The following is a 25,786-nucleotide window of genomic DNA, read 5'->3' on the forward strand; positions in this document are numbered from 1 at the left end:
TCGCATACACGTATATACGTGCATCGAACAAAATTATGTTTGTGGAAAAACAAACAAACCGACGGTAGGACGAAAGTACTCGCAGTTAGAAGCAGTGGAAAACGCGAGCCTCGCGGAAACGGATCATTCTGTGATATATATGTGGTGGACTTTGTATGATCATACTTATTATGTTTCACTACACAAAAAGTAATAAATATAATTAAATCAGTTAATATTGAAAAAACTAGAAATATAAAAATTTCCCTTTATTAATCTAGTATAAAACTAACAGTAGTTTAAATCATCAAATGTATTTACGTTTATATCTTTTGGTTTAGCACGTGAGCTGTTTTGTATAAAAAATTATTTGTATTTATAAAGTAAATGATAAATAATATAAGTAAGAGAGTAAATAATTGCGGACCTTAGCTACACAATATTTACTTTACCACGTTTCACTTTTGAAACAGTTGTATTAAAGATTTTATAACTTTACTTAAAATGTAAATGGAAAAGACACAAATCAACAACATTATTCTTATATTTTTACTTGATATCAATCATTAAACGAGAAAAAAATAATTAAGATTATTTTAATACTTGAAACAATAATATTTTTTAATACAAATGTACATGTATAAATAATAGAATATCGAAGAGATGGCGATATTATGATATACTTACAGCAAGCAGGTTGGCTAAGCCGGATGCAGTCTTTGGATGGCACCCAGAGATCTGAGGAACCAGTGTCGAAATAGTTATTTGTGTAACAAGTGTCGTAAGATGAAAATTCCCGGGTGCGGAGTTTACCGCGGTAACCGCACCCGGGAATTACACACGACTTACACTCCCTATTTTATGTTGCAAGTGCCTGGAAAGTGGTCTATCACGCACGCCGTAGCGTGCGTAATGGGGCACTTTCCATGCACGTGTTGCATAAAGTATTTTAAACATCTGCGGTGGAGTTCCAATTTTGATAATACCATAGTATTGAACATTCTTATAAATAGTCAGAGGTATAGTAACTGTAGCCAAACGGAGCTGTATCATATTATTGTCCGTCGAAAATTTTCCAACGGTATATGTCCTGTATAACGAAATTCTTGAAACAACATAAAGAACATTTCATTATGTTATACGCATATATGTATATATCATATAAACAAGAATGTAGAAATATATCATACAACATAATTACGAATTGCGGATAATTTATTTGATTATTTTCAAGCACTTCTTATTTAAAAACTATTAAAGCTACATTTTGGTATTAAGAATTAAATGTTACCTGCATTTATATATTTACGCATTAGAATGTAATTTAAATACTTTAAATGCAAATTGCTCTGTACATAACGCTGATTTCACTTAAGATAAGAGCTTCAAAGAGATCCTTAAAGCATCTCTTATTAGTCTGCTCACTTTATTGTAACTTTGAAAATGCGTTTTTCCTACATATTTGGTGTACAATTATCGTATTTATTGAAGTATTTATCGCGAATTCTGCGTCGATTTCAAGAAGTTGGAAGCGCGATCTCTATAAAGTATTTATCACGCGGACGTCGATATAAATGTGCAATGTTTGTACATAATATGTATACTCACCTATGTAACTTCGCATTGATTAATACGAAGTTGAGTACCACGATTGCCACGAATAGTCGATACATATATTTTTTGAATTTCTTGACGATTAAAGTTACAAAAGTTAAGAAGATTTTATTGTCATTTCCTATCGATTGACCCCACAACCGATACGCGCAATAGAGAAAGAAAGAGAGAGAGAGAGAGAGAGTGTGTAGTCGATCACTATCGTTCCGAACGCTGCTTATATACAAGTACGTGTTTACGTTCTTGTTTTTATAAGAAGGTGAAAAGGAGAACGGTAAAGCAGATAAAGAGTTTTAAAAGTTATATAAACATTAAGCTTCTAACAGTCCAATAGCTCTTTTTACTAATTTAATCTGGATACACTTGCACCACTATAGTCGTCATATTGGAAATAGTAGTTGGTCGGTCTCGTCAGATTTTAGAACTATCAAAAAGAGTATAAAAAACAAAAAGCTAGAATAAGATTTTGAGATAGATAAAATTTCAAAAATGTTAGCTTGGAATTAAGAAATCAATTTTACGTAGGATTTGCTCGAAACCTTTCTTCTACAGATCTCTCGAAAAATACAATAAATTGTTGCATAAATTGTATAATACAAGATGTTTAGCTACTATTATTTATATAGTCTTATATTTTTTCTTATCTTTTCTTATATTTTTCTTTAATATTGCGGAGACATTGGCTCGTAATTATATAAAATTTTTGCAAACGTTTATTGCAAGAAAAAATTTTATTGTTGTTACACATCATGTATCAAAATTACTCGATAATCTTTCTTTGTGTATCATATTTTATTTAACACTAGCAGTAGTTAATACAATATGCAAGTTTCTAAAAATAACAATTTCAAAATATAAGTTCATAATATTAACGATAGTGAGATACCTAAGCCAGTTTTGCAATATTATAACAATTTATTAATTAGAATACATACGACATGATAATTTTTGTATCGACAATTTGGTATCTATGTGTCGAAAATTTTAGATAATGTTTATTAATAAGCAAAAGATTTATGCGTACAATATACATTTGTGTAAGCATAAGAAATGTAAAAAATTATAATGTGATTACAAATGCGGTATGTCATACTCTTATACATATAAGCAGAATGTTATATGATATCTTGTACTCGTATGTAAGCAGAAAATTTATAAGATTAAACGAGATAATATTTTTCGGGATACGCTACATTAAGATGAAATTGAAAGGGCGATATATGAAATCAATATTCAGTGTTAAAAATATATACTTCATTTTAATAGACTTACAAGTTGTATTCACAATATCTAACAATTCGATAGTTGCCGAAAGAACAAGATGTACCATATCGTTGGTAGAATAAATATCGCATATATCTTTCATCTATTCTCACATACGTATTAATTTAAAAATATACCATATAAATAGTCCAAATAAAAGTACAGACCATATGTCAGTCGATATTCTAAAGAAGCTATGACTTATTTGTTTAGTAATGTCACTTAGATTTCCTAATATGTAATGATAACTTCATGAGAAGGCAATCAAGATTTATTTTAAAGTGGCGAATCTCACTTGGTTGTTCCCCATGTCAAACTTGGTGTAGTATCGACCAAGAAATGGATAGCCCAAAATCCACTCTAATTCATCATGCGATTTAACTCCTTCGAAGGCGGGAATGCAAACATCTATTTCGCCTTCTGTCATCTATAAGACATTAAATATGGCATGATATTTATATTCTAAAAACAATTTAAACCTTTATATAATAATATTCTTTACCTTCAAGATATAATCTTGACCAGTGAGTCGTAACGTCTTACCACCTATGGCGAAATTGATATCGGGCAAATTAGAAATCTCGTCGCACTTCACCTTTAAACAAAGGTCAATGTTAGTAATCCATATATTAATAATCCGAACTTATCAAACATTTATTAATTTATTTCAATAATTTATTTAGTTGAAAGCTACCATTGCAGAAAGAGATAATCAATTACCGTATGATTAACAACACCGATCTCTCTGTAAAGAGCTGCGATAGTCTTCGGTGGTCCACCTATCACAGAAGCGCCCGTGTCGACGACAGCTTGACAGTCTTCCCAGCAAGAGATGTAATTTTTTACTTGAATCCTACAGTGGGATAGCATTACCAATTAGCTGGCGTATGATCCGTGGTCGACATACGTATAATTTAGAAAAGAAACTACATACATATCTATTTCAAATTGCCAGTATGCTTTGTGAGTAACATTAACATACGTAAACTCGCCCTCGTAATGGGAAGAATCGGTGCCACCCAATATCAGTTCACCACCAAACACGTCCGTGACATTTCTGTATATGTAGGTTGTATATTTTTTACATTGTTTATACATTTGCATTTTACATTGCATGAAAAGACAAAGTATGTAATTAAAAAAATAGTATTAAACACATGTGAGGCATACGGAAAGTTACATACCGATTTAGATAGAAGCTAAAAATTGGTCGGGACACCACGTGTTTATCAATCATGTTTTGGAAAACAGTAGGCTTTTTAAAGATAGATATGGCTGGATAACCCATCCCCAGAACGCCGTCACATTGTGCAGAGTCCCAAAAACTTGTCGCGAAATCGAGCGCTTCTCCGAATGTTTGGTTTGAAACCTTAAGGCCAGCAATCTGCGAAACGTTGATATATTATTAATAAAGTATAATTGCGCGCATTTGTTTCGGAGAATGATAGCAACATGTGTTTTTTAGAAAATTTTCATAGATTATGACTGTGATTATAATTAAATATATCATTTACTTGACTATGACTTACGATTACGTCATCAGTAGATAAGAACCCAGACACATCGCCATCCGCGTAATCAATAACAAATGGATCATTCTGTGGTATATATGTAGTGGACTTTGTATTATCATATTTATTATGTTTTACTGCAAAAAGTAATAAATAAAATTAAATCAGTTAATATTGAAGAATCTAGAACTATAAATTTCTCTATATTAATCTAAATATATAACTGAGAGTAGTTAAATCATCAAATATATTTATGTTTATATTTTTTGCTTTAACATGTGAGCTGTTTTGTATAAAAAATTATTTGTGTCTTTAAAGTAAGTGTGCTAAATAATGTAAATAAGAGAGTATGTAAGTATGGAACTTAGCTACATAATATTTACCTTATCATATTTACGTTTGATTCGAATTTTTGAAACTGTTGCTTTAAAGATTTTATAACTTTACTTGAAATGTAAATGGAACAGATACAATTCTACAGCATTATTCTTATCTTATATTTTTACTTGATATCAATCATTAAACGAGAAAAAAATAATTAAAATTATTTTAATACTTGAAACATTAATTTTTTTAATACAAATGTACATACATATAAAAATAATAGAATATCGGAGAGGTAGCGATGTTATGATATACTCACAGCAAGCAGGTTGGCTGACGTTGCAGTTTTTGGATGATACCCAGAGATCTGAGGAACCAGTGTCGAAAACTATTTTAAATGTCTGCGGTGGAGTTCCAATTTTGATAATACCATAGTATTGAACATTCTTATAATTAGTCAGAGTAACCGTAGCCAAACGGAGCTGTATCATATTATTGTCCGTCGAAGATTTTCCAACGGTGTATGTCCTGTATAACGGAATTCTTGAAAAAACATAAGAAAAATTTCATTATTTATACGCATATAAACGTGAATGTACAAATATCATTCAAAATAAATATAAGTTTCGGATATTTTAATTGGTCATTTGGAAGCACTTTTTATTTGACAACTATTAAAGCCACAAAATTTTGGTATTAAGAAATAAGTGCTATCTGCATATATTTACGCATTAGAATGTTATAGTTAGGTATTTTAAATGCGAATTCCTCTTTTTATAACGTTAATATCATTTAAGATCTTCGAAGGGATCTTCAAAGCATCTTTAATAATTAGTCTGCTCACTTTACTCCGACTTTCAAAATGCGTTTTTCTCACAGATTTAGTACAATTATCGTATTTATTAAAGTATATATTGCGAATTCTGCTGTGATTCCAAAAAGCGCGATCTCTGTATGGAATTTATCGTGTCGATATAAATGTGGAGCGTACTCACCTATACAATGCTATGTTGATTAACGCGAAGCTGATTACTGCAATTGGCACACAGAGCGATACATGTTTCCTGAATGTCTCGGCGAATAAAGCTATAAAAATCAAAAATGTTTTAGGGGTGTTATTACTTCAAATCAGTCCACAACCGGTACAGACAAAAAACGTAATTAAACTCAGCGTTCTCATCGTTGCGTATATCAATAACGGCTCATGTACGTTCTTGTGTTTATTATAAGAAGGTGAGAAGAAAGGTGATAAAGCGAACAAAGAGTTTGAGAAGTTCTAACGCCTCTAATAGCCCAATAGCTCTTTTCATTAATTTAATCTCGATACACTTGCGTCACTATAGTCTTCATATTGGAAACAGTAGTTGGTCGATCTCGTCAGATTTTTGAATAATAAAAAAGAGTATAAAAAACAAAAAGCTGGAATAAACGATGAAATTTTGAAAATGTTAGCTTGGAATTAAAAAATCAATTTTACGTAGGATTTACTTGAAGCATTTCTTTTAGATCTCTTGCAAAAATATAATACAATGTTGCATACATTACATAACGCAAGATGTTTATAGCTACTATTATTTATATATTATATTTTCTCTTAATATTGTAGAGACGTCGGCTTGTGTAATTATATAAAATTTTTGCAAACGTGTATTGCAAGAAAATTTTATCGTTGTTACACATCATGTATCAAAATTACTCGATAATCTTTCTATGTGTATCATATTTTATTTAAAACTAGCAGTAGTTAATACAATATGCAAGTTTCTAAAAATAACAATTTCAAAATATAAGTTTATAATATTAACGATAGTGAGATACCTAAACCAGTTTTGCAATATTATATGACACTTTATTCATTAGAAAAAATATATATACAACATAATAATTTTCGTATCGAGAATTTGGTATCTATGTGTCGAAAATTTTAGATAATGTTTATTAATAAGCAAAAGATTTATGCGTATATACGTTTGTGTAAGCATAAGAAATGTAAAAAGTTATATATTGGTTTCAAATGCGGTATGTCATACTCTTATACATATAAGCAGAATGTTATATGATATCTTGTACTCGTATGTAAGCAGAAAATTTATAAGATTAAACGAGATAATATTTTTCGGGGTACTACATTAAGATGAGATTGGAAGAGCGATATATGAAATCAATATTCAGTGTAAAAAATACTTCATTTTAATAGACTTATATACAAGTTGTGTTCACAATATCTAACAATTCGATAGTTGCCGAAAGAACAAGATGTACCAAATCGTTGGCAAAATAAATATCGCATGTCTTTCTTCTAATTCTTACATACGTATTAATTTAAAAATATACCATATAAATAGTCCAAATAAAATTACAGACCATATGTCAGTCGATATTTAAAAAAAACTATAGCTTATTTGTTTAGTAATGTCACTTAGATTCCCTAATATTTAATGATAACTTTATGAAAAGGCAATCAAGATTTAATTTTTTGCAATGGCGAATCCCACTCGGTCGTTCTCCATGTCAAATACGGTGTAGTACCGACCAATAAATAGATCGCCCAAAATCCACTCTACACCATTAAACGAATCAATCTCCTGTAAGGCGGAAATGCAAAAATCTATTTCGTCTTCTAGTGTGATCTATATAAGGCATTAATATATAAAGCATTAATATAAGGCAATAATATAAGGCATTAAATATGGCATGATATTTCTATTCTAGAAACAATTTAAATCTTTATATAATAATATTCTTTACCTTCAAGATATAATCTTGACCAGTGAGTGGAAACGTCTTACCACCTATGACGAAATTGATATCGGGCAAATTAGAAATCTCGTCGCAGTTCACCTTTAAACGAAGGTCAATGTTAGTAATCCATATTAATAACCCGTAACTTATCAAACATTTATTAATTTCTTTCAATAATTTATTTAAGATAATTGTGAAAGCTTCCATTAACGAAAAAGATCTATTATTTACTAGTCCAGTATCATTAACACCGATCTCTCTGTTAAGAGCTTCGATAGTCTGCGGTGGTCCACATATCAAAGAATCACCCGTGTCAACAATAGCTTGACAGCCTTCCGAGCAAGAGGTGTAATTTTTTACTTGAATCCTACAGTGGGATAACATTACCAATTAGCTGACATATAATTCGTGGTTGACATACGTATAATTTAGAAAAAAAACTACATACTTATCCATGGTAATTTGCCAGTATTTTTTTTTAGTAACATTAACATACGTAAACTCGCCCTCGTAATGGGAAGAATCGATGCCACCCAATATCAGTTCACCGCCGAACACGTCCGTGACATTTCTGTATAGGTTGTATATTTTTTATATTGTTTATATACATATACATTTGCATTTTACATTGCATAGAAAGACAAAGTATGTAATTAAAAAAATAGTGTTAAACACACGTGAGGCATACGGAAAGATACATACCGATTTAGATAGAAGCTAAAAATTGGTCGGTACACCAAGTGTTGATCAATCATGTTTTGGAAGACAGAATCCTGTTTAAAAGCAGATAAGGCGCGATAGCCCATCCCCAGAACGCCGTCGCATTTTGCCCAGGGCAAAGAATCTTCCGAGAAATTAAACACTTCTCCGAATATCTGTGATGTAACCCCAAGGCCACCAATCTACGAAACGTTGATATTATTAATAAAGTATAATTGCGCGCATTTTTTGTTTCGGACAATAATAGCAACATGTGCTTTTTAGAAAATTTTCATAGATTATGACTGTGATTACAATTAAATATATCATTTACTTGACGATAACTTACGATTACGTTATCATTAGATAAGTTCCCGTACAGTGTGACATTTTGCCAAATACCATCGTGGTAAGAAACATTAAACGTAACTCCTTCTGGCACGTATGTGGTGGACTGTGTATTATCATATTTATTATGTTTCGCTGAAAAAAGAAGTAAATAAAATTAAATCAGTTAATATTGAAAAATCTAGAAATATAAATTTCTCTATATTAATCTAAATATATAACTAACAGTAGTTAAATCATCAAATATATTTAGTTAAATTATCAAATATATTTATGTTTATATTTTTTGGTTCAACATGTGAGCTGTTTCGTATATAAAATTATTTGTATCTTTAAAGTAAGTGTGATAAATAATGTAAATAAGAAAGTATGTAAGTAAGGAAATTAGCTACATAATATTTACTTTACCACTGATTCGAATCTTTGAAACTGTTGCTTTAAAGATTGTATAACTTTACTTAAAATGTAAATGGAATAGATACAATTCTACAGCATTATTCTTATCTATATTTTTACTTTATATCAATTATTAAACGAGAAAAAAATTATTAAGATTTATTTTAATGCTTGAAATATTAATTTTTTTAATATAAATGTACATATAGATATAATAGAATGTCGGGGAGATAGCGATGTTATGATATATTTACAGCAAGGAGATTGGTTAACGTCGCAATCTTTGGACGGTACCCAGAGATCCGAGGAACCAGTGTCGAAAACTATTTTAAATGTCTGCGGTGGAGTTCCAATTTCGATATTACCATAATATTCTAAATTGTCATTATTAATCAGAGGTACGTTTGCCGTACCCAAACGGAGTCGTGCCATAGTTTTCGTCAAAAATTTTTCATCGGAAAATGTCTTGTATAACGGAATCCTTGAAGCAACATAAAAAAAATTACGTTATATTATACGCGTATCGTATAAACGCGAATGTATGTACATATATCGTACAACATAATACGAATTTCAAACAATTTATTTGATCATTTTCAAGCAATTCTTATTTAAAAACTATTAACGCCTCAACATTTTGGCATCGAAAAATAAATGCTACCTGCATATATTTGCGCATTAAAATGTAGTTAGGTATCTTAAATGCAAATTCCTCTTTTCATGATGCTAATTTCATTTAAAATAAGATTTTCGAAGGAATCCTTAAAGCATCTCTTGTTAGTTTGCTCACTTTATTCCGACTTTCAAAATGCGTTTTTCTTACAGATTTGATACAATTATATGGTATTTGAAATTGATTTGATAAATATTTATCGCGAATTTTGCGGCGATTCCAAGTAGTTGGAAGCGCGATCTGTGTACGGTATTATAATTCGTCGTGTCGATATAAATGTGGATCGTTTGTATATAACATGTACTCACCTATGCAACTCCGCGTTGATTGACGCGAATTTGATTACCGTGATTACCGTCACGAAGAGCCGATACATGTTTCCTGAATTTCTCAGCAACTGAAGCTACACAAGTCAAAATTGTTTTAGGACCGTTAGAACTGCGAGTCAATCCACAACCGGTACGTACAGACAAAGAACAGGCAGTCAAATTGCTAAGCGTTCTCTTATATACAAATTTGCGTACATGGCCTTGTGCTTATAAGAAGGTGAGCAGGAGGGCAGAAAAACAAACGAAGCGTTCCGAAGCTTTGTGCTCGAACGATAGATATTAGAAATCGCTTCGAGATCTTGAATGGAGAAAAAGAATTGACCAATTTTATTTAAGCAATTCGGCAATTGACCAATGCGATTAATCAGTTGCCGAAAATTTAATAATTTTATCAACATAAAGAATTTATCAAATTTAAGAATTTTATCAACATAAAGAATTTGTCAAATTTAAGAACTTTATCAACATAAAGAATTTTGTCAGTTTCCAAGAAGTTTCTCAATTGTCAAGAATATTTTACATTTCCAAGAATTCCTCGAATTTCTAAGAATTCGGGCTTTCAAATCCGGCTTTCGTGAAAATCAAAAGTCTGGAAAATTGACAAAGTATTGCAATATAATTAGGAATAATCAGGAGCAAGGTGAAATAAATCATAACTTCAAGCGTAATAAATAAAATTAATCCTGTTAACATTTAAGCTATTAAAATATCTAATTTGCGTGATAATAGTACGAAATAAGCACAACATATAGCAAAAACTCCAATCAGCATCGCGGAGAGAGAACAACAATAAAATCAATATTTTTTGTGGAGGAAAAAAAAGTTCTTTCCACACTGTCTCATAAAAGTTGTATTGCACCTCTTGCGTCAACTTGTTCATTTCTGCAAAACAGATTTCCCATTATAGGTTTTAGCGGACAGGAGATGGGCGGACGGGTAAAGAAACACACAGGCACGTTTCCAATATGGAATTAGTGTTGTATATTTTACAAAGTAAATAGAATATAAACAATCTAAAGTCGTCTAAAACACAATAGTACGAATTTCGTGGTAAATCATTTCGTGTGTCGTAAAGATAGACGATATATCAACAGGGCGACTCCTTTTTCGCTTTCCTCCACCTCGCGCGAATGACTCGAGGGCTGAAATAACAGGGGGCGGGGCACATGGGGAGGGGGGGCGAGACAGGGGACATGGGGGAATTTAAACTGGCCGACCGAAAAATCATCGTCACCCGACCGAGTGTGAACGGTAACCCAACCAGCCAACGAGTGACGTTTCGGCACGATGGCAACACGTGGTATCAAGGTTGCGATGACATTCGCGAAACAGTACTGTTCTCGTGTATCTCAATAATTTCTCAGGTCATCATCATCACCGCCATCATCTTCGGGGTCCGTCGATCGTTAATCAACGCAGACTGGCATCACCTTTACGTTTTCTTCTATCTCCTCCTACTCTCTATCTTCTTTCATCCGTCGGGAAGAGGGGCTGGGTCTCGGATGGCGGGTGATGTACGCGGCAGTTTGTGATGAGCGAGGTGTACAACGGGTACAGTAGTAATAGACAGTTTACAGACATTACGTTCGGCCGTTACGTTTACGCTACGTGGTAATTCGTCTACTAAAACTAGGTTTACGCTCGGCATCCGCTCGCATTCGACGTTCCTTTCGCGGCACTCTGTGTGTTCGACGGTGTTCTTTCTTCACTGGCATCGTTAAATTTTCTCGCACGAACCGCAGAGACTTATATATATATGAGCTTGCCTTGCGACAGACGTCGAGTGTAAACCTAAATCTACGATGCTTCTTTCAGTCTCTCGAGAATAAGTTAAAACGACACTGACGGCAACGACGAATGGTCACGTTATACTTTCTCTTTACTTAGACGGTATAACGTTCTTTGTGGAGAAGCGGAAGATGGTAGCGTTTCGATTATAGCGCGATGAATGCTCGATCGATGAGAATGACTGGAAGACAAGGGGAACATTTTCGGAGGTTCGCATATTGCTCGCTTCGATATGCATGTGCAGGTGTCTCGCGCCAAGAGGGAGAGAGAGACACGTGCAATTGTCGGAGAACGATTCGCGGGGCGGTCTCGATCGATCGTAAGTTTCTTCGCGGTCGCGTTGGTCGCTTCATAATAGAGTAAGATGGCAGTTACCGTTAGACTTTTACAGTTTAATTGCAGTCGTCGCGCGTTCGCGTCGTATTTTCATCGTAACAATTAGAAGACTGTATGCGGGGAGGGAGGGAGAGGGGAAGGCGTACGTGCGGTTCACGTGCTTTCGGAGGCAGATATACCCGCGTACAGAGATCGTCGCGTGGAAAGAAGAAATCCGAGGTGGATGCGGATCGCGCGTATAGCACCGCCAATTTAACTAATTAGGATTATTACACGGAGCGTGTGGAATAAAACGTGGCAGTTTATACGGATGGTCGTCGTCGAAACGCTCGTCCGGCGTTCCACTTGCTTTTTTTTCCGCCACGAATATAGAACAGACAACAACGTAGAGCTCGACCCGCTCCGCTCGAGCGCTCGCACGAGCACGCCCGAGCGACGCGATGCGTAAAACTTGGCGGTTCCATCCGGAGAGGAACCAATAAACGGCAGCTTATTCTCTGATTCATAGATTCTCTGTCTCTCGTTAAACTTAACTTTGTTTATACGATCAATCGCGGCGCGTTCGCGATCGTTCGCCTAAATCGTTTTAAGCCCTAATATAGTTAAGCCGAGAAATAATCTTGACGTGTCGGACCGATCTCGCCGGGAAACGGCGGGTGGCAGTTTACGGAGCACGGTGGTCGAGCTGACGGACGCGTTCTCGTCGACGTAGGCCGGGGCGTAAGACGAAGGAGAGAGTACGTGGAATTATATAATATCACTTGAGTGGCTGGCGATCGGACGCGAGGCGCCAATTCGCATTAACGAAACGACGGACCGCGGCTTACATAAATTCTCGCGCAATTTTTTTTCCCTTACTTTTATACTCTCCTCTTTATTCTCTCGCTATTTACTTTTTTTTTTAACTCTCCTCTCTTCTCTTTTACCTTACGGCAAGGGGTTCCCGCGTACGCGTCGGAGGCTTTTACACGCTATTTACACCGCGATTACGAAGTCACGGACGTTTCGTTGACTGTTGTGACCGCGATCGAAGTCGCACTCGGCCTCGCTTAGCTCAAACGCGTCGGAGAACCCCGAGGGTGGGTCCAGCTTGGGGACGAACAGGTTTCCTGATCCGTCACGCTCCTGGTCCCGATTGGCACAGGGATTGCCCGACTGGTGCTTGGGATGGCCAGGCCCGGAGATTGGCCCGAAGTGGGCACGGGCCTCCTCGCTGGTATGACGCGCCAGCTGTAACATCCTGGAATGCAAACGGATCTTCCTTTATCTCATTACCTTGCAAGCTATAGGACACATTAAGTTTAGAATTTAGGAAATGTTAAACATGATAATACCAATATGATAATACAATCAATTTAGAGAAAAAGCCGTTTTACAGTCAAAATTGGATCTTGATTGCCTAATAATATTATTTGCGTGAATTTATGTAATTTATCACCTCAGCAAACCACGCGCCGTTACTTTCGGGCGTTACTTGAAACGTAGTCTCAACCAAAAGTTATAGAACAATACTATCACATAATTAAATTATATTATTGTAAGAAACCCGTTAAATTAGTCACGTTGGCACCGTAGCTGGCAGACCTGAGAAAATGTGGGGAGAAGACATCACGCCGGACACGCGTGATCAGAGCCGAACACGGAGCTCGTTGCTCCGATTGTAATACGCGGGCAGATAATCGTGAGGCGCGAAAAATAGAGGTGGACCGTCTCCGGTTGCGCGCTGCGGTGCCTACCGTATCGAATCGTGTGTAACGAAGTTAAATAAACTTTCTATTATCTGAACTGTATTCTATTATCCTGACATCCCGTCGAGTTGACGTCCTTACATTATCAATATTATTATTTATAGGCAACAAAGATCTAGTCTTGATCTAGTAAAACAGCCTTTTCTCTAAATTGATTGGGAAATGTGTTCAGATAATATATATTTAACTATCGGCTTTTAAGTAATTTGGGTAATCAATAATTAGTTTAAGTGTTATGTATTTTAAATTTAGATCTAACGTCGAATTTTGATAGTCAATAATGTGTTAAATATAAAAAACGAACGATTAGCTTAGAGATCCGAAAGTATCGTGGGAGAAATTGACGAAATTAAATAATCAACCGGCGATAGGCTTACTTGGGTCTTCCCCTTCCAGGAAACGATTTTCTCTCAAAAATCGGTGAGGGTTCTGTAGACGTGCTAGATTCTGGTCCATGGTACAGGAAGTCTGCAAGCAAACATTTCCCCTTTGTCTCTTATTCCTAATTCGCTGAATGTAAATGAGTATATAATCGCAAGTGCTTTTGCGATCTCACGCGGCAGGCACTTCGTCGTGGATCTACATTGCGCGATGCATAACAGGCGGTTCGTGCAGACAAGACTGCAACCAAGGAAAGCGTGCATGTATCGCATACACGTATATACGTGCATCGAACAAAATTATGTCTGTGGAAAAACAAACAAACCGACGGTAGGACAAAAGTGCTCGCAGCTATAGAAGCAGTGGAAAACGCGAGCCTCTCCGAAACGGAAATCGAAGCGTGGCGTAGAATTTTCGGGTACGAAAGCAAAAATTGAAAGGACTGAATCTTCAGCGAGACCGCGTCGAAAAAAAGGATGAAAAAAAAACCGGAGCCTTCGTTTCTAGTCCAAAAAGCTGCCTTCTATCCTACTGCTACACTCCTGAGGAAGAAAGACTAGAGAGAGAGACAGAGACAGAGAGAGACACAGAAAAAGAGAAAAAGAAAGAGAGAGAGAAAGAGGTGAAAATATTGCATACTGTGGACGCGCGAGTCGGCCGCAGATGCCGAGTGGTGCGAATCGACGAGGTGATTGGAAGACTCGGTTCGGCTGCTGGTCCCGACTTCCGTGTCGCTGTCCGAGCCCAGGGTGTCGTACTCCTCCGACTCGGACTTGCCCTGACTGACCTTGTGCGCTTTGTGCAACGGCGCAGAGGACGAACGGCCTCCGCGCACCTTAGTGTACCGGTTGCAATCCGACTGCAATCAGACGGAATTGGTTTTTTCCATGAGATGGCACACCGCGTATCGCGCCGTATCGCGCCGCCCCCCCCCCCCCCCCCCGATCCCGATCGGCGGTCTCTCTCGACCGGATCGCACGAGGAGCGATTTCAAGATTAGAGCAGAATCGTCGAGGATCTCGTGAGTACGCGAGCTTCCGCCTAACCGGATCGATAATTAATTTATCTCGTCGGGATTGTTGCTCGTATTCAAGGAGCGTGTCGCGGGAATCTATATAGAGAGCGAAAGATGTTCGCTTAGTCAAGCGGACAACCCTCGGGCAGTTGAGAATTAAAAAGAATCAAATATGTTTTCTTGCAAAAATAAATGTCCATTAAATTCAAATATCAATCATATTTGTGCACATTTAATTTTATAACAAAAAGTTTCTCTTGTTATTCGTTGTAATAAACTTTTTACAGAAAATATTATACTAAAATATTATTCATTATTAAATTGAAAAACGCCATATCGAGATATTAAAGATACATTTCATTTATTAATAATAAAAGATAAACAAAGTAATATTTTTTCTATTACTTTATATTTTTTAATCATTTCGAAGTAATAGAGATATATATATATATATTTTTTTTTTCTCTACTAGTAGTGAAGGGAAAGAGCAACAAATTTTGTCACCATCTTCTACAGAAACTCTATTCTACTTTGCCGAACTAGGAATCGCGGGAGCGATGAATAATGAGAGAGTTTTATGCTACAGCTAATAAAACTAGACGAGACTCGGCGATAGATGCAAATGTGTAAAATGACGAACAGCGTTCGGTATAGATCTAAGTCTGCTCCAATCAATACTTTATAACTCCTCGATTCTCGCGAGCCGCCACAGGACAGTTGCGAAACGAAGCGAAACGACCAGCACTGGGACCAGCAGTCGCAATGATGTAACTCGTAAATATTAGCGTCACGATTTCGCCCATTGAAAAAAAAAAGAAGATTAGAGAAGTCCGCGGTTTTCCGAACTGATAGAAAAGACCAAGAAGGTTCGCGCGCGAATTAAAATTCGTAATAACGTCTGTGTCCGTACTGATCGCGCACGAGGCAAGAAACTCGAAAAACGCACATCGTGCATGCGAGTGCGAGTGAGTATTCGCACAAAGGATCGCCAAAGGTTCCGATTTGCGTCGCGAGGATAAGGTGATCTCGGTGCACTGATCGGGATGTGCGCATGCAATTATCGCAGGTGTAACGAAGCCGGGAATATGTATGAGAGTGAATGATAAAAGCAGTGACAGATCATCATGCTCGCGCGTTTCTTCCCGCACGTTTAACGTCATTGTCTGTCGTTGAATATAAACGTCTGCTTCTTGCATCGTTTACAGAGAAAAAAATGACGTTGTATTGACAGCATTAGTCTAATTGGAAATAATCTCGCTAATTCAATAACAGTATTAGTGAAACAATACTTTTTTTATTAAAAGAATTACTTATTTTATTGAAACAAAAGGATGAAATATTGAATTAACAAGATTATTTCCATTTAGACTAATGCTGTTGATACAATATTTTTTTCTCCGTGCTGTAGAACCCCGAATCATGATTTCAATCACGTATAAAATTGCAACTTTTGTAATTAATACTTTGTCTCGATTGACAATATTATAAATTACAAAAAAATCTAGATCATAAAGATAAAGAAAGAATTACAAAATTTTTTAAAATTCAAAGATAACTAGAATTTCTTTAAAGATTATTTCACTTAAAAAAAATAGACGTTATATGTGAATTGCTATCGCGCCTAAATTGCGCAAAATATTCGCTCTATGTCGCAAAAGTCGTAAAAGAGAAGTTAGGAGAGCGAATCGTGAAACAAGAATCAGAGATAAGAAGACAGAATATTCCGCGATCGGAAATTGCGCGGGACAGAAACGTGCGGCGAGAAGACGGCAATTCTAACAACGATAGATCGACGGACGATACCTCTCGTAACTGAAGGGTATCGGCAGTGGAGAGACGAGGGTCGTGATAGACAAAGGTCTGAAGTGGCGCGGCAGAATTGCAGCGGCTGTCGCCTCCTGCAGGAACGCTTTCCTCCAGCTGGAACGTGGCGTACGGGTAGATATCTTCCGAATATTCTACAAGCATGTTTAATAACGATTCGTTAATAGTGACTTCCGGGCCGCAATCGTTTGCCCCTCGCGCGATCTCGATTTCTCCGCAGAGAGAGAGAGAGAGAGAGGGAGAGAAAGAGGAAAGAAGGAAAGAGAGAGAAAAAGAGACCTATCCCCGCGTTTTGTCTTGTATCACTGTTAATTTTTTTTTACGGAAAGAACGAGCTCGATTTCACCAACGCGAGCTGGTCTGTTTATCTCACCTGGTATTTTCTCGAGCGTGCCCATCTCGTGGATCGGCGAGCGTAGCGGCTTACGCACGGTAGCGTAATACTGCTCGCGCTGCTCCATGTTCTGCTTATTGTCTAGGGCGGCCGCGGTTTGCGCGTCATGCAGGCTCCCGATGTCGCCCATAAACGGACCTGCAATTAGTACTTTAAGATATAACTAAAATTAAATAACCTTAACTTTGAAATTAATCGAGCAATTAATTATTTTCTAAATTGACAATTTTTTGCAAAAGTCGCTATTATCCATCGATTCTATCTCAAATGTAGTTTAATTACTTTCACGCAGAAGAAAAAGAAGTGTCAAATCAAAACTTATGTACTCGTATATAATCGCAATAATTTATAATCTTCTTATAAGAATTTCAATTTTTCATTTCAACTTTGTTTTCTTGGTTGAACTACATAAATGACTTCATCCAAGTTTCCTTCGTTTAATGCAATATAATTTTATTTCCAATATTACAGATTGTTGCGTATATATACGAGTATATAAGCTTGATTTGACACTTTTTTATATATAAATATATTTTTTCATATTTTGTATTTATTTGTGTATAATGTGTGTACTATTTATTCGTTATATTGTTTGAAGATTCTTTTGCTATTTATGATCCTAGTTCTAGAGGACTGTATGCATATATGACGGACTAACGTTTGCGGAAGCAGTAGAAGACAGCTCCGGCTGCGGCGATGACCGCGAATGAACTTAGCACCAAAGGTACGATGAGCTTCAGATCCGAATACACAGAGGTGTGCTGGGGAATGTAATGATCGATCTCGATGGCGGACATGGTCGTGCTAATGTGTGGCTGCAACGTCGTTATCTTGTACTCGGCTACTGACGAGCCGGCATTGTTGTGGGCCCTTATGCGGATGTCGTAAGTGGTCCCCGGTTGTAGCTCACTGAGAGTATATGTCTTTTGCACCTGCACAATATGCAAATCACGTATAGTCCATCACAGTCTTGTAATCGCATGTTAAATATCAAACCGTGTTTGAGAAAAATTTATCAATATAGCAATGATAATATTATAATACATGATGTTTCGTTATCGAAATATCGATACGCGAAAGAATTTGTATGAATAAAGATTTTGATAATAATGTATTTATGCAAATTGTCTCATTTCTTAAGCCATTTTTTTTTAATTAGATTTTTTGGGCCAATTTAAAGATTATTTTTCCATAGCGAATACCGAAGCACGAATTAATAATTTTCGAATTACAAACGTTCAGAATTAAACGATTGTATTAAAATTATATTTCTCAGTTAAAATTTTAGGTAAAAATTTAGGCTTTTTAATTAGAATTCTTCCTAATTTAAAATTTAATATATTTCAAAGAGATGTGATACTATAAATTGGAAGCTACAACAAATATTGACTCACCTCGATATTTTCGCTAGGGCAAAATCGATTGATGAAAAATTAATGATAAACTAATGAAAAAGCCATGTCACTTTTATAATTTGTACAATGCTTTCATAAACAAAGACGAGTAACTTTTCTTCTTCATTGCACATACATCTAACGAAATAAAATACTCTTTGCACTCCGAATACCTCTATATTATTCGAGATCAGGGTCCAGATGCCCTCGCCGCTCTTCCTGTACTCCAGCTCGAAGAAAGTTATGGGACACCCTCCGTCGTTCCACGTGCTGAGATGCAGAGTGATCCACGAAACGTTGACCGTGACGAACTTGTCGCCAGTTCCGGGCGAGTCGTCCGGTTTTGAGCCCTTCGTCGTCGCCTTGACGATCTCGCTGGGTCTGCCCATGCCGATGCGATTGTACGCCGTCAGGTACATCTGGTAGTCGTTGCCGCACCAGAGCCGCGACAGAACGAAGCTGCTCACTTTGTGCGACACCTTGAACTCCTCCCACTCGCCGGACTCGCGTTTGTAGTGCAAGATGTAGCCGCGAATCGGCGAACCGCCGTCGTCACCGTTTTTCCACTGCACGTTGATGGAATTGCTGCTGGTACTGGTCGCGTGTAATAACGGCGCCGCAGGTGGAACTGAAAAGGACCAATTTTGATTTATGGATCGCTCTATGTGATACAGTTTGACTGTAAGTTACAAGCCTCTTGAGAAAAAGCTTATTTATACTCATTCTAATACTAATATTAACACTTCATTTTTCAAGTAAAATTCATTTTATATTATTTTTTCTTCACAGATAATTCAATTACATTTTTCTATTTATAAAATTATAATACAAGATTAATTTGATAGAAATTAAATGGAAGTAAAGTTAAATAAAATTAAATACGAGATTATAATTTCATAGAAGTTAAATTAAGTAGAAATAAATAATATATTATATTACTCTAACAATAAATCTCGCGTGACTATTTTACAAAAATGAAAAATGCGCTCACCTTGCACGGTTAAACGATGAGTTATTTGATCGGAGCCGTGGCGATTCTCCACGAAGCAAGTATAATTTCCGCTATCCTCCCTATGAAGCTCACTGATCTGCAAGGATCCATCAGGACGGAGGGACACTCTCGCAGATGACTTGACTATCTGACCCCATTGCTTCCAGATAACCGAAGGCTCGGGCTTACCCACGCTTTGACAGGGCAGCGTCACATCTTGTTTCCACGGTACGATAAGCGTGGTGCCGAACGAATATATGGCGGCGCGAACTGTAATAGAGTAAGCGAACCCTTATCGAGTACACGCGATAATCGCAGTCATCTAAGTTAGCTTTTACCAACAACCGTGCGGAGCAAACTCGGAGAGAAAGTGTTTTCCCTGACGGGAAAGATTTAAAGAGTTCGTGGGGAAGAGAGTTTGCGAAGAGTTCCGGGGAGAAAATAAAAAGCGCGCGGTTCATTAACAAACAATAAGTACGGCGCTCGGTATCTCGTTACTGGTCGACTGTAGACAATTCATTTGGTCCGAGAAACGGATGTTTATACGATGGACGAGTGAACGGCGCACCGAAACGTAACTTTCGCAACTAGTCCAATTTGTGTGCTGAAAGGCAACTCCTGGAACTCCAAGTTTCTGGATTCCACGACTGGAGCAAAGTTGCATATTTTCGATGCACCAACTACTATTCGCTGTTACGAACTACTATCGCGCTCTCGTACAATCTTCCGGATATCGAAAGTACATCGAGTAGACAAGAACAACACATCGAGGTTCACGTATATAAATAAAATAAACAGAATATTCAGAACGTAGACATTGTTTTTAGTATTTTAAGATTAAGATTAAACTTCGTTCGCGCGCGAACAATGATCGCAAAACCAATTTAAAATAAGAGAGAATCCCTTTACCTTCACTGGAAGGTGAGAGCATGATGGACGGGGTTTGCGGGCCCTCGCCGACCGAGGTGACCGCCGCGATCGTGAACTCGTACTGGGTCCTCTTGTGCAGGTCCTCGGCGTGGTAGCTGGTCTGATACGGCTGCAGGGCTTTCCTGTGCCACTTGCCTTCCGGTCCCAATCCGCGAACGTGCACGTTGTAGGAGGTGATGTTGCCGTTGCTCTTCAGGGGCGGCAGCCAAGAGACGATGATGGACGTGGCCGAACTGACAACCGCCTTGACCGCGGCCGGCATCTCCGGCAGGTCCTCCTCGGTCACGCAGTAGAGGGGCGACGAGGAGACCCCGTCGCCGGTTCTCGTGTACGCCAGGACTTGGATCGAGTAATTGGTGTACTTCTCCAGGCTGTGGAGCACCACCGTCAGCGCGGTGGTGATCTTCATCTCCGGCTTGACGGACTCCGTCAGCGCGTCCGTGTTCTCCCACATGACCTTGTAACCCTTCAGGATCCCGTTCAGGCTGGAGTCGGGCGGAGATTCCCAGGAGACTTGCAAGGACATCGACGAGAGCGCGGTGCAACGTACATCCTGAGGAGGACTGCTTGGAACTAGAATATTTCAATATTTCACTTCAAAAGATCTGCCAAGTAGTCCGTCGTCTTTCATATCGCAAATATCTTCTATCAAAATTATATGAGCGCATAATTTTATCATTTAACATCTGTGATTTGTTTGAAAATGAGATTATAAGATTATATAAGATTGATAAATTATGAAATTAATAAATTATGATCTTTTAACATATTAAAATAATACTAATTGGAAATAACGTGACGTTAAAACGTTACGAACTTCTAGTAATAGTGATCTATTATATCCACATAAATGTTCATCCGTATGTTAATTTTAGTGAAAATTATGATATCGCTGGATTGAATATATATTTTTATGATTGCAATAATCTGAGAAATATGAACGGCGCGGCTCATAAAATTCGTATTGCATTTAAAACGTCGATATTCGTCGGTGCATATTCGAGGATGACGTGACTATACGCGCGGAATATTTCAAGAACGGCTTGAAGGTGAAAAGTTTTTTAAAGAGGCAGACACGGTGCCGTCGTCGCGCGAGTCGCGGGGGAGAAGAGATGTTTGCTCCTCGCGAAAAAATATCGGGAGTGCACTTGAAAGTTTCGTCGGGTCTGCCATCCGGCGCGCGGATAGGATTAAAGAAGTTATTTGCGGCTGCCGCGTCTGAATTTATTATTTATCCCCCGAGGAAGTCGTGCAGCCGCGGCCTGTGCGCACGCGGTCGGTATTCATGGCGGAATTCATGATAGGCTCGCGAGAAGGCGCGAATATTATTCTCTTCATGAATTTTTGAAGCTCCTCGGCGTCGAGTCGCGAAAATAGACGTCTAGACGAGAGAGCCTCGCTCTCTCTCGTCCGCCTGCTCGCGAACGCGCACCGATCGATCGCGACACCAGATATGTTAATTCCAGGTCGCGTCCGACGTGCATATTTTCGTCGTGTGATTCGTGTCGCGGAACCCGACGATAAATGTGTCGTTTCGTCAAAATTCAACGAAATTAATCTCGCCGCGATGTCAATTTGAAACTGATTTGAAACTGACACTTATTATAACAATATTTTTAGCATCGCTTTATATTCGAGACAAGTAAGAGGTCATTGTTTCGTGACGTTTGCAATCAAAAATGTACTTCGTGGTATTCTCGTCGACTCGATCGACGTGGGTCATTTTTCTCACATGCAGTCGCGCGCTTACCGTCCTCGAGTGTCGATGCCACAACTTCCTGCGTCATGGGACCGGGTCCGAGGGCGTTGAACGCTTGAACGACAACGCTGTAACGCGTGAACTTCTTCAGGTTCGTCAAGTGATGCTGGCGTCCGGGCATGGACGTTCTTGCCAAACCCAGGGCGACGCTCGCCGTCGAGATCCGTCTTTCCACGGTTTTATACGTGTACTGCTCCGCCCCCAACCTGAATTTCGAGAGAGAGAGCGTTCGTTACACCTGGCTCGGGTGATTAATTAGTTTGTCGAAAGGGTGTCAAGTGTCTCCTTTTAACCCCCAAACTTTGGGCAAACTTTCGGGGGGGCAAACTTCGTACTAGATTACTGGTGTGAAAAATGTAAAGATAATATACATGACACACTTGGCGGAAAGTAACAAGATAAACTTAAAATAGAATAGCAATAAAAAAGATCTAGGCGAAATATATAAGTTCAAGAATATAAAAGAAATTAGAAACTTCATCTCTCTTTTAAATGATTATTCTAGCTAATTCTATTCTAAATACTTATTCTAAATAATTATTCTAGAATACGTAGATTCTAAAATAAGAAATAAGTGAAGAAAACTGTGCAGATTGTATATATATTTATGATAGACTGAAAAATAATAATGGGGCCAAATATAAACAGTAAAATTTAGAAATATGACATTATCGAATTTACATTGATCCAGCTAACAATAATTGACTTACTAGAAAAATTGATATTGACGAATTTAACTAGTTTGTAGCAAAAACACAATAAAAACACCCTGAGACGATATAACAAAACGTATATAGCCGTAAAAAAAGCCTATGTAGTTTTTCGAGGATTTGTCAGCGTTGCCCCAGGCGAATAAATAACTGACCCTGAGATAGCTCGTCGTTTATTAATGGCGCGTAAATTCTACGGTATCAGCTCTGTGGGCTGAAATACAGGAGGTTTGAGTTCTGTGTGTGCGCGCGCGCGCGCGTATATGTGCAATGTGTACGAGTGCATGAGGAAACAAACCCCTGTCTGTCGAGGTACGTCGTTAAAACAACGTCAGAGTGTTTTCGATCGTTACCTGTGTTCCTTGTAGCCGACATGATAACCGAGTATCTCGCCGTTCCATAAATCATGATCGGGCGGATCCCAGGTGACGTTGAACTCGGTCGAGCTGATGGGGTCTACCTTGAGATTTCGCGGCGGACCGCCCGGTTTCTCTCCCTCAGTCGTCGTCTCTAAAATCTGAAAAGCCCCTGCTTTGAATTCTCTGGCGAGTCCGTTCACTTTCACCCCCCCCCCTTTCATTACGTTTTCCTTTTTTCCTGCCCGCTTAATTGCCGCTGAACTTTTCAACTGTGTTCCACAATTTTCGTCCGTCGCGAATTTGAATTATAAAAAGAACGATCGTATAGAATAAAGACGAATTAAATTTTCTTTTGTAAAGCACCGACACAGACTTGGAGAACGCGTTCGGAAAGTACATAGAGCGCGGTATAAAAGCTGGATGTCAGCCGTCGTGTCGGTGTTTAAGGAAACATGTGAAACGCGGGTCGCGCCAGTTGCGGCGAATCTGCGGGAACAGAACGAATTCGGCTGGATGCGCCCCGATATTTCATCTCAAAGCATCCGCGGATGTTGCGCAGGCTGCATGCTTAAACGCGCGAGCAAATTCTTTCCCGTGGAAGAAAAAAAAGAAAGGTGCGAGCGGAGTCGATATGCCCGAAGGGGCATTGCGGGGTGCGCAATTTGAATCCAGGCCAACGATGCATGCGGTCGCACATTCGTCGAGAGGCGACGGAGAGAGGAATTCGCTTAGGGGATGAGACGGCCCTTTTTTTTTTACGCGCGCGGGAATATCGATCGGGCACGGTTTCCCGTCACACATCGGTATCCCGATTGTTTTAATTCTCGAGGGGAAAAGGGGGAGAGAATAACGACCGGTCGGTGAGGAAATGATTGTCCGACCGGAACGCAATTTGACTTGTAAATGTTCGGCCTGGCCCCGATACCTACGTCGCTCGCTTGACTCCGACCCAGTTCGTTGTCCGCGTACATCCGGAACTGGTAAGTGACCGCAGGACGCAAACCGCTCACGTGGCCGCGAGCACGTGTCCCCGGTACCGTCGTGTGGAACGTGTGGTCGTGCCATACTTCTGCAAAATTGAACGATCATCTTGCGGTGATTTCGTCCTCGGGGGTCAAACCATCAAGAATGTCGATTAAATGAAGCCGCTGCTGCTATAGTTACACCGATCCACGCGCGAGCTGACATTTATCAGCTCTGATTTTAATATTCTGGATTTTTAAGTTATTAAATTCCGGAAATTAATTTTCGTGTTATTTATAAGTCGCGATCGAGAATCAGGGCATGCAAAAAACCTTAACTGCATAAGATTTTATTAACCTGTTTTTAGTTTTTATAATAAATTTATCAATTTTAAGAACTCTTCCTTTTCATATTAATGTTTTCCTAATATTAAATTCATAGTATAATATAGAATATTATAATATTAAATCGTAGATATTAGATTTTTTTTCAATTACGTTGTAATTATTAGGATTAAACTTACCTGATTCAGTTTTGTACTCGATTATATACTGGGTGATTGGACTGTTCCCGTCTTGACTGGTCGTCCAGCCCAGATTAATGTGACGACTGCCTTTCTCGATCACATGAAGATTTCGTGGGAAGTCTGGAGGCTCTATATATCAATATAATTTTGTGGAATCTCTCTTAAAGTTAATATTAAAATTTTCAACGTTTAAATAATTCTCAGTCTTTTACTAAATATGCGTTTCAATTAATATACCCTATTTTTCACATATTTTCTAATAATTAATTCATTAATTTTTAATTATCATCTTCGGTGTCATATTTACGGATTTATTACGGACAATTCACACTAAATTTTTCATCTGTGAACTATGTGCATCATCCACAGTCGCGACAAATAGCATCTGAGAAAATATTATAATGCTTTTATAATGGCAGTGAAGATATTAATACAATAATGTTCAATGAAATAAAATCTCGATTAATGCAGATGCAATTTCAACATTTAATACGCGATTTTAAATAGTGTCGGTCCGAGTCTCCGATTAGAACATTTCACCGGGCGAAATTGGAGCTTCGGCAATTAGCTGGAAATTTTTGTCTAATTCCGGAGCACAGCGTAAACGCGCGCGCATCGCGTCCAATGAAATAATTTTCAGTTATGGCACGATTGTCACATACCCGCGTTATGCATATTTCACGGGTTATCCGACGCAATACATCCACTCGAAGCGTATCTCATTTTGGAGAATATACAGAGAGAGAGAGAGAGAGAGAGAGAGAGAGAGAGAGACAGCGCGCGCGAGCCG

At 38.0% G+C, this 25,786-nt stretch overlaps 2 protein-coding genes across 4 annotated transcripts in view; both read right to left on the reverse strand.

Annotated features, from left to right (window-relative positions):
- Positions 1–3,127: 3,127 nt before the first annotated feature.
- LOC112465180 (cathepsin D-like) lies at positions 3,128–9,925 on the reverse strand. The gene is made up of 7 exons (XM_025032613.1): positions 9,858–9,925; positions 9,171–9,357; positions 8,136–8,335; positions 7,882–8,004; positions 7,665–7,800; positions 7,440–7,532; positions 3,128–3,283 (listed from the first exon to the last, which is right to left on the reverse strand). The coding sequence occupies exons 1-7, from the start codon at positions 9,923–9,925 to the stop codon at positions 3,128–3,130; spliced, it is 963 nt and encodes a 320-aa protein (XP_024888381.1).
- Positions 9,926–10,860: 935 nt separating this feature from the next.
- Positions 10,861–25,786, reverse strand: part of LOC112465174 (Down syndrome cell adhesion molecule-like protein Dscam2) — a 162,594-nt gene continuing 147,668 nt past the window's right edge. For 2 of the 3 annotated variants that reach the window (XM_025032602.1, XM_025032603.1), the window contains exons 14-26: positions 24,994–25,125; positions 24,437–24,576; positions 23,502–23,665; positions 22,430–22,644; positions 20,659–21,252; positions 19,750–20,019; positions 18,932–19,386; positions 18,023–18,296; positions 17,344–17,502; positions 16,950–17,104; positions 14,771–14,990; positions 14,128–14,218; positions 10,861–13,242 (exon numbers count right to left, since the gene is read on the reverse strand). In XM_025032602.1, the coding sequence (XP_024888370.1) occupies positions 12,978–13,242; positions 14,128–14,218; positions 14,771–14,990; positions 16,950–17,104; positions 17,344–17,502; positions 18,023–18,296; positions 18,932–19,386; positions 19,750–20,019; positions 20,659–21,252; positions 22,430–22,644; positions 23,502–23,665; positions 24,437–24,576; positions 24,994–25,125 (3,134 nt within the window). In that variant the 3' untranslated portion in view covers positions 10,861–12,977. The remainder of the gene's footprint in view (positions 13,243–14,127; positions 14,219–14,770; positions 14,991–16,949; positions 17,105–17,343; positions 17,503–18,022; positions 18,297–18,931; positions 19,387–19,749; positions 20,020–20,658; positions 21,253–22,429; positions 22,645–23,501; positions 23,666–24,436; positions 24,577–24,993; positions 25,126–25,786) is intronic. The other variant, XM_025032604.1, reaches the window with a different exon arrangement.

Source organism: Temnothorax curvispinosus, unplaced genomic scaffold (genome assembly GCF_003070985.1).
Source record: "Temnothorax curvispinosus isolate PA1 unplaced genomic scaffold, ASM307098v1 QBEX01014974.1, whole genome shotgun sequence".
In the NCBI taxonomy this organism is placed as follows: Eukaryota; Metazoa; Arthropoda; class Insecta; order Hymenoptera; family Formicidae; genus Temnothorax; species Temnothorax curvispinosus.

What these genes read in the sequence shown, in the direction of transcription:
- LOC112465180 (XM_025032613.1), bottom strand. Translation starts at nt 9,925, where the DNA reads ATGTATCGGCTCTTCGTGACGGTAATCACGGTAATCAAATTCGCGTCA. An exon ending in TTTAGCTTCTATCTAAATCG is followed by an intron (nt 8,005 to 8,135) that starts GTATGTATCTTT and finishes CAACCTATACAG; the next exon opens with AAATGTCACGGACGTGTTCG. An exon ending in GTCAAGATTATATCTTGAAG is followed by an intron (nt 3,284 to 7,439) that starts GTAAAGAATATT and finishes AATGTCTTATAG; the next exon opens with ATGACAGAAGGCGAAATAGA.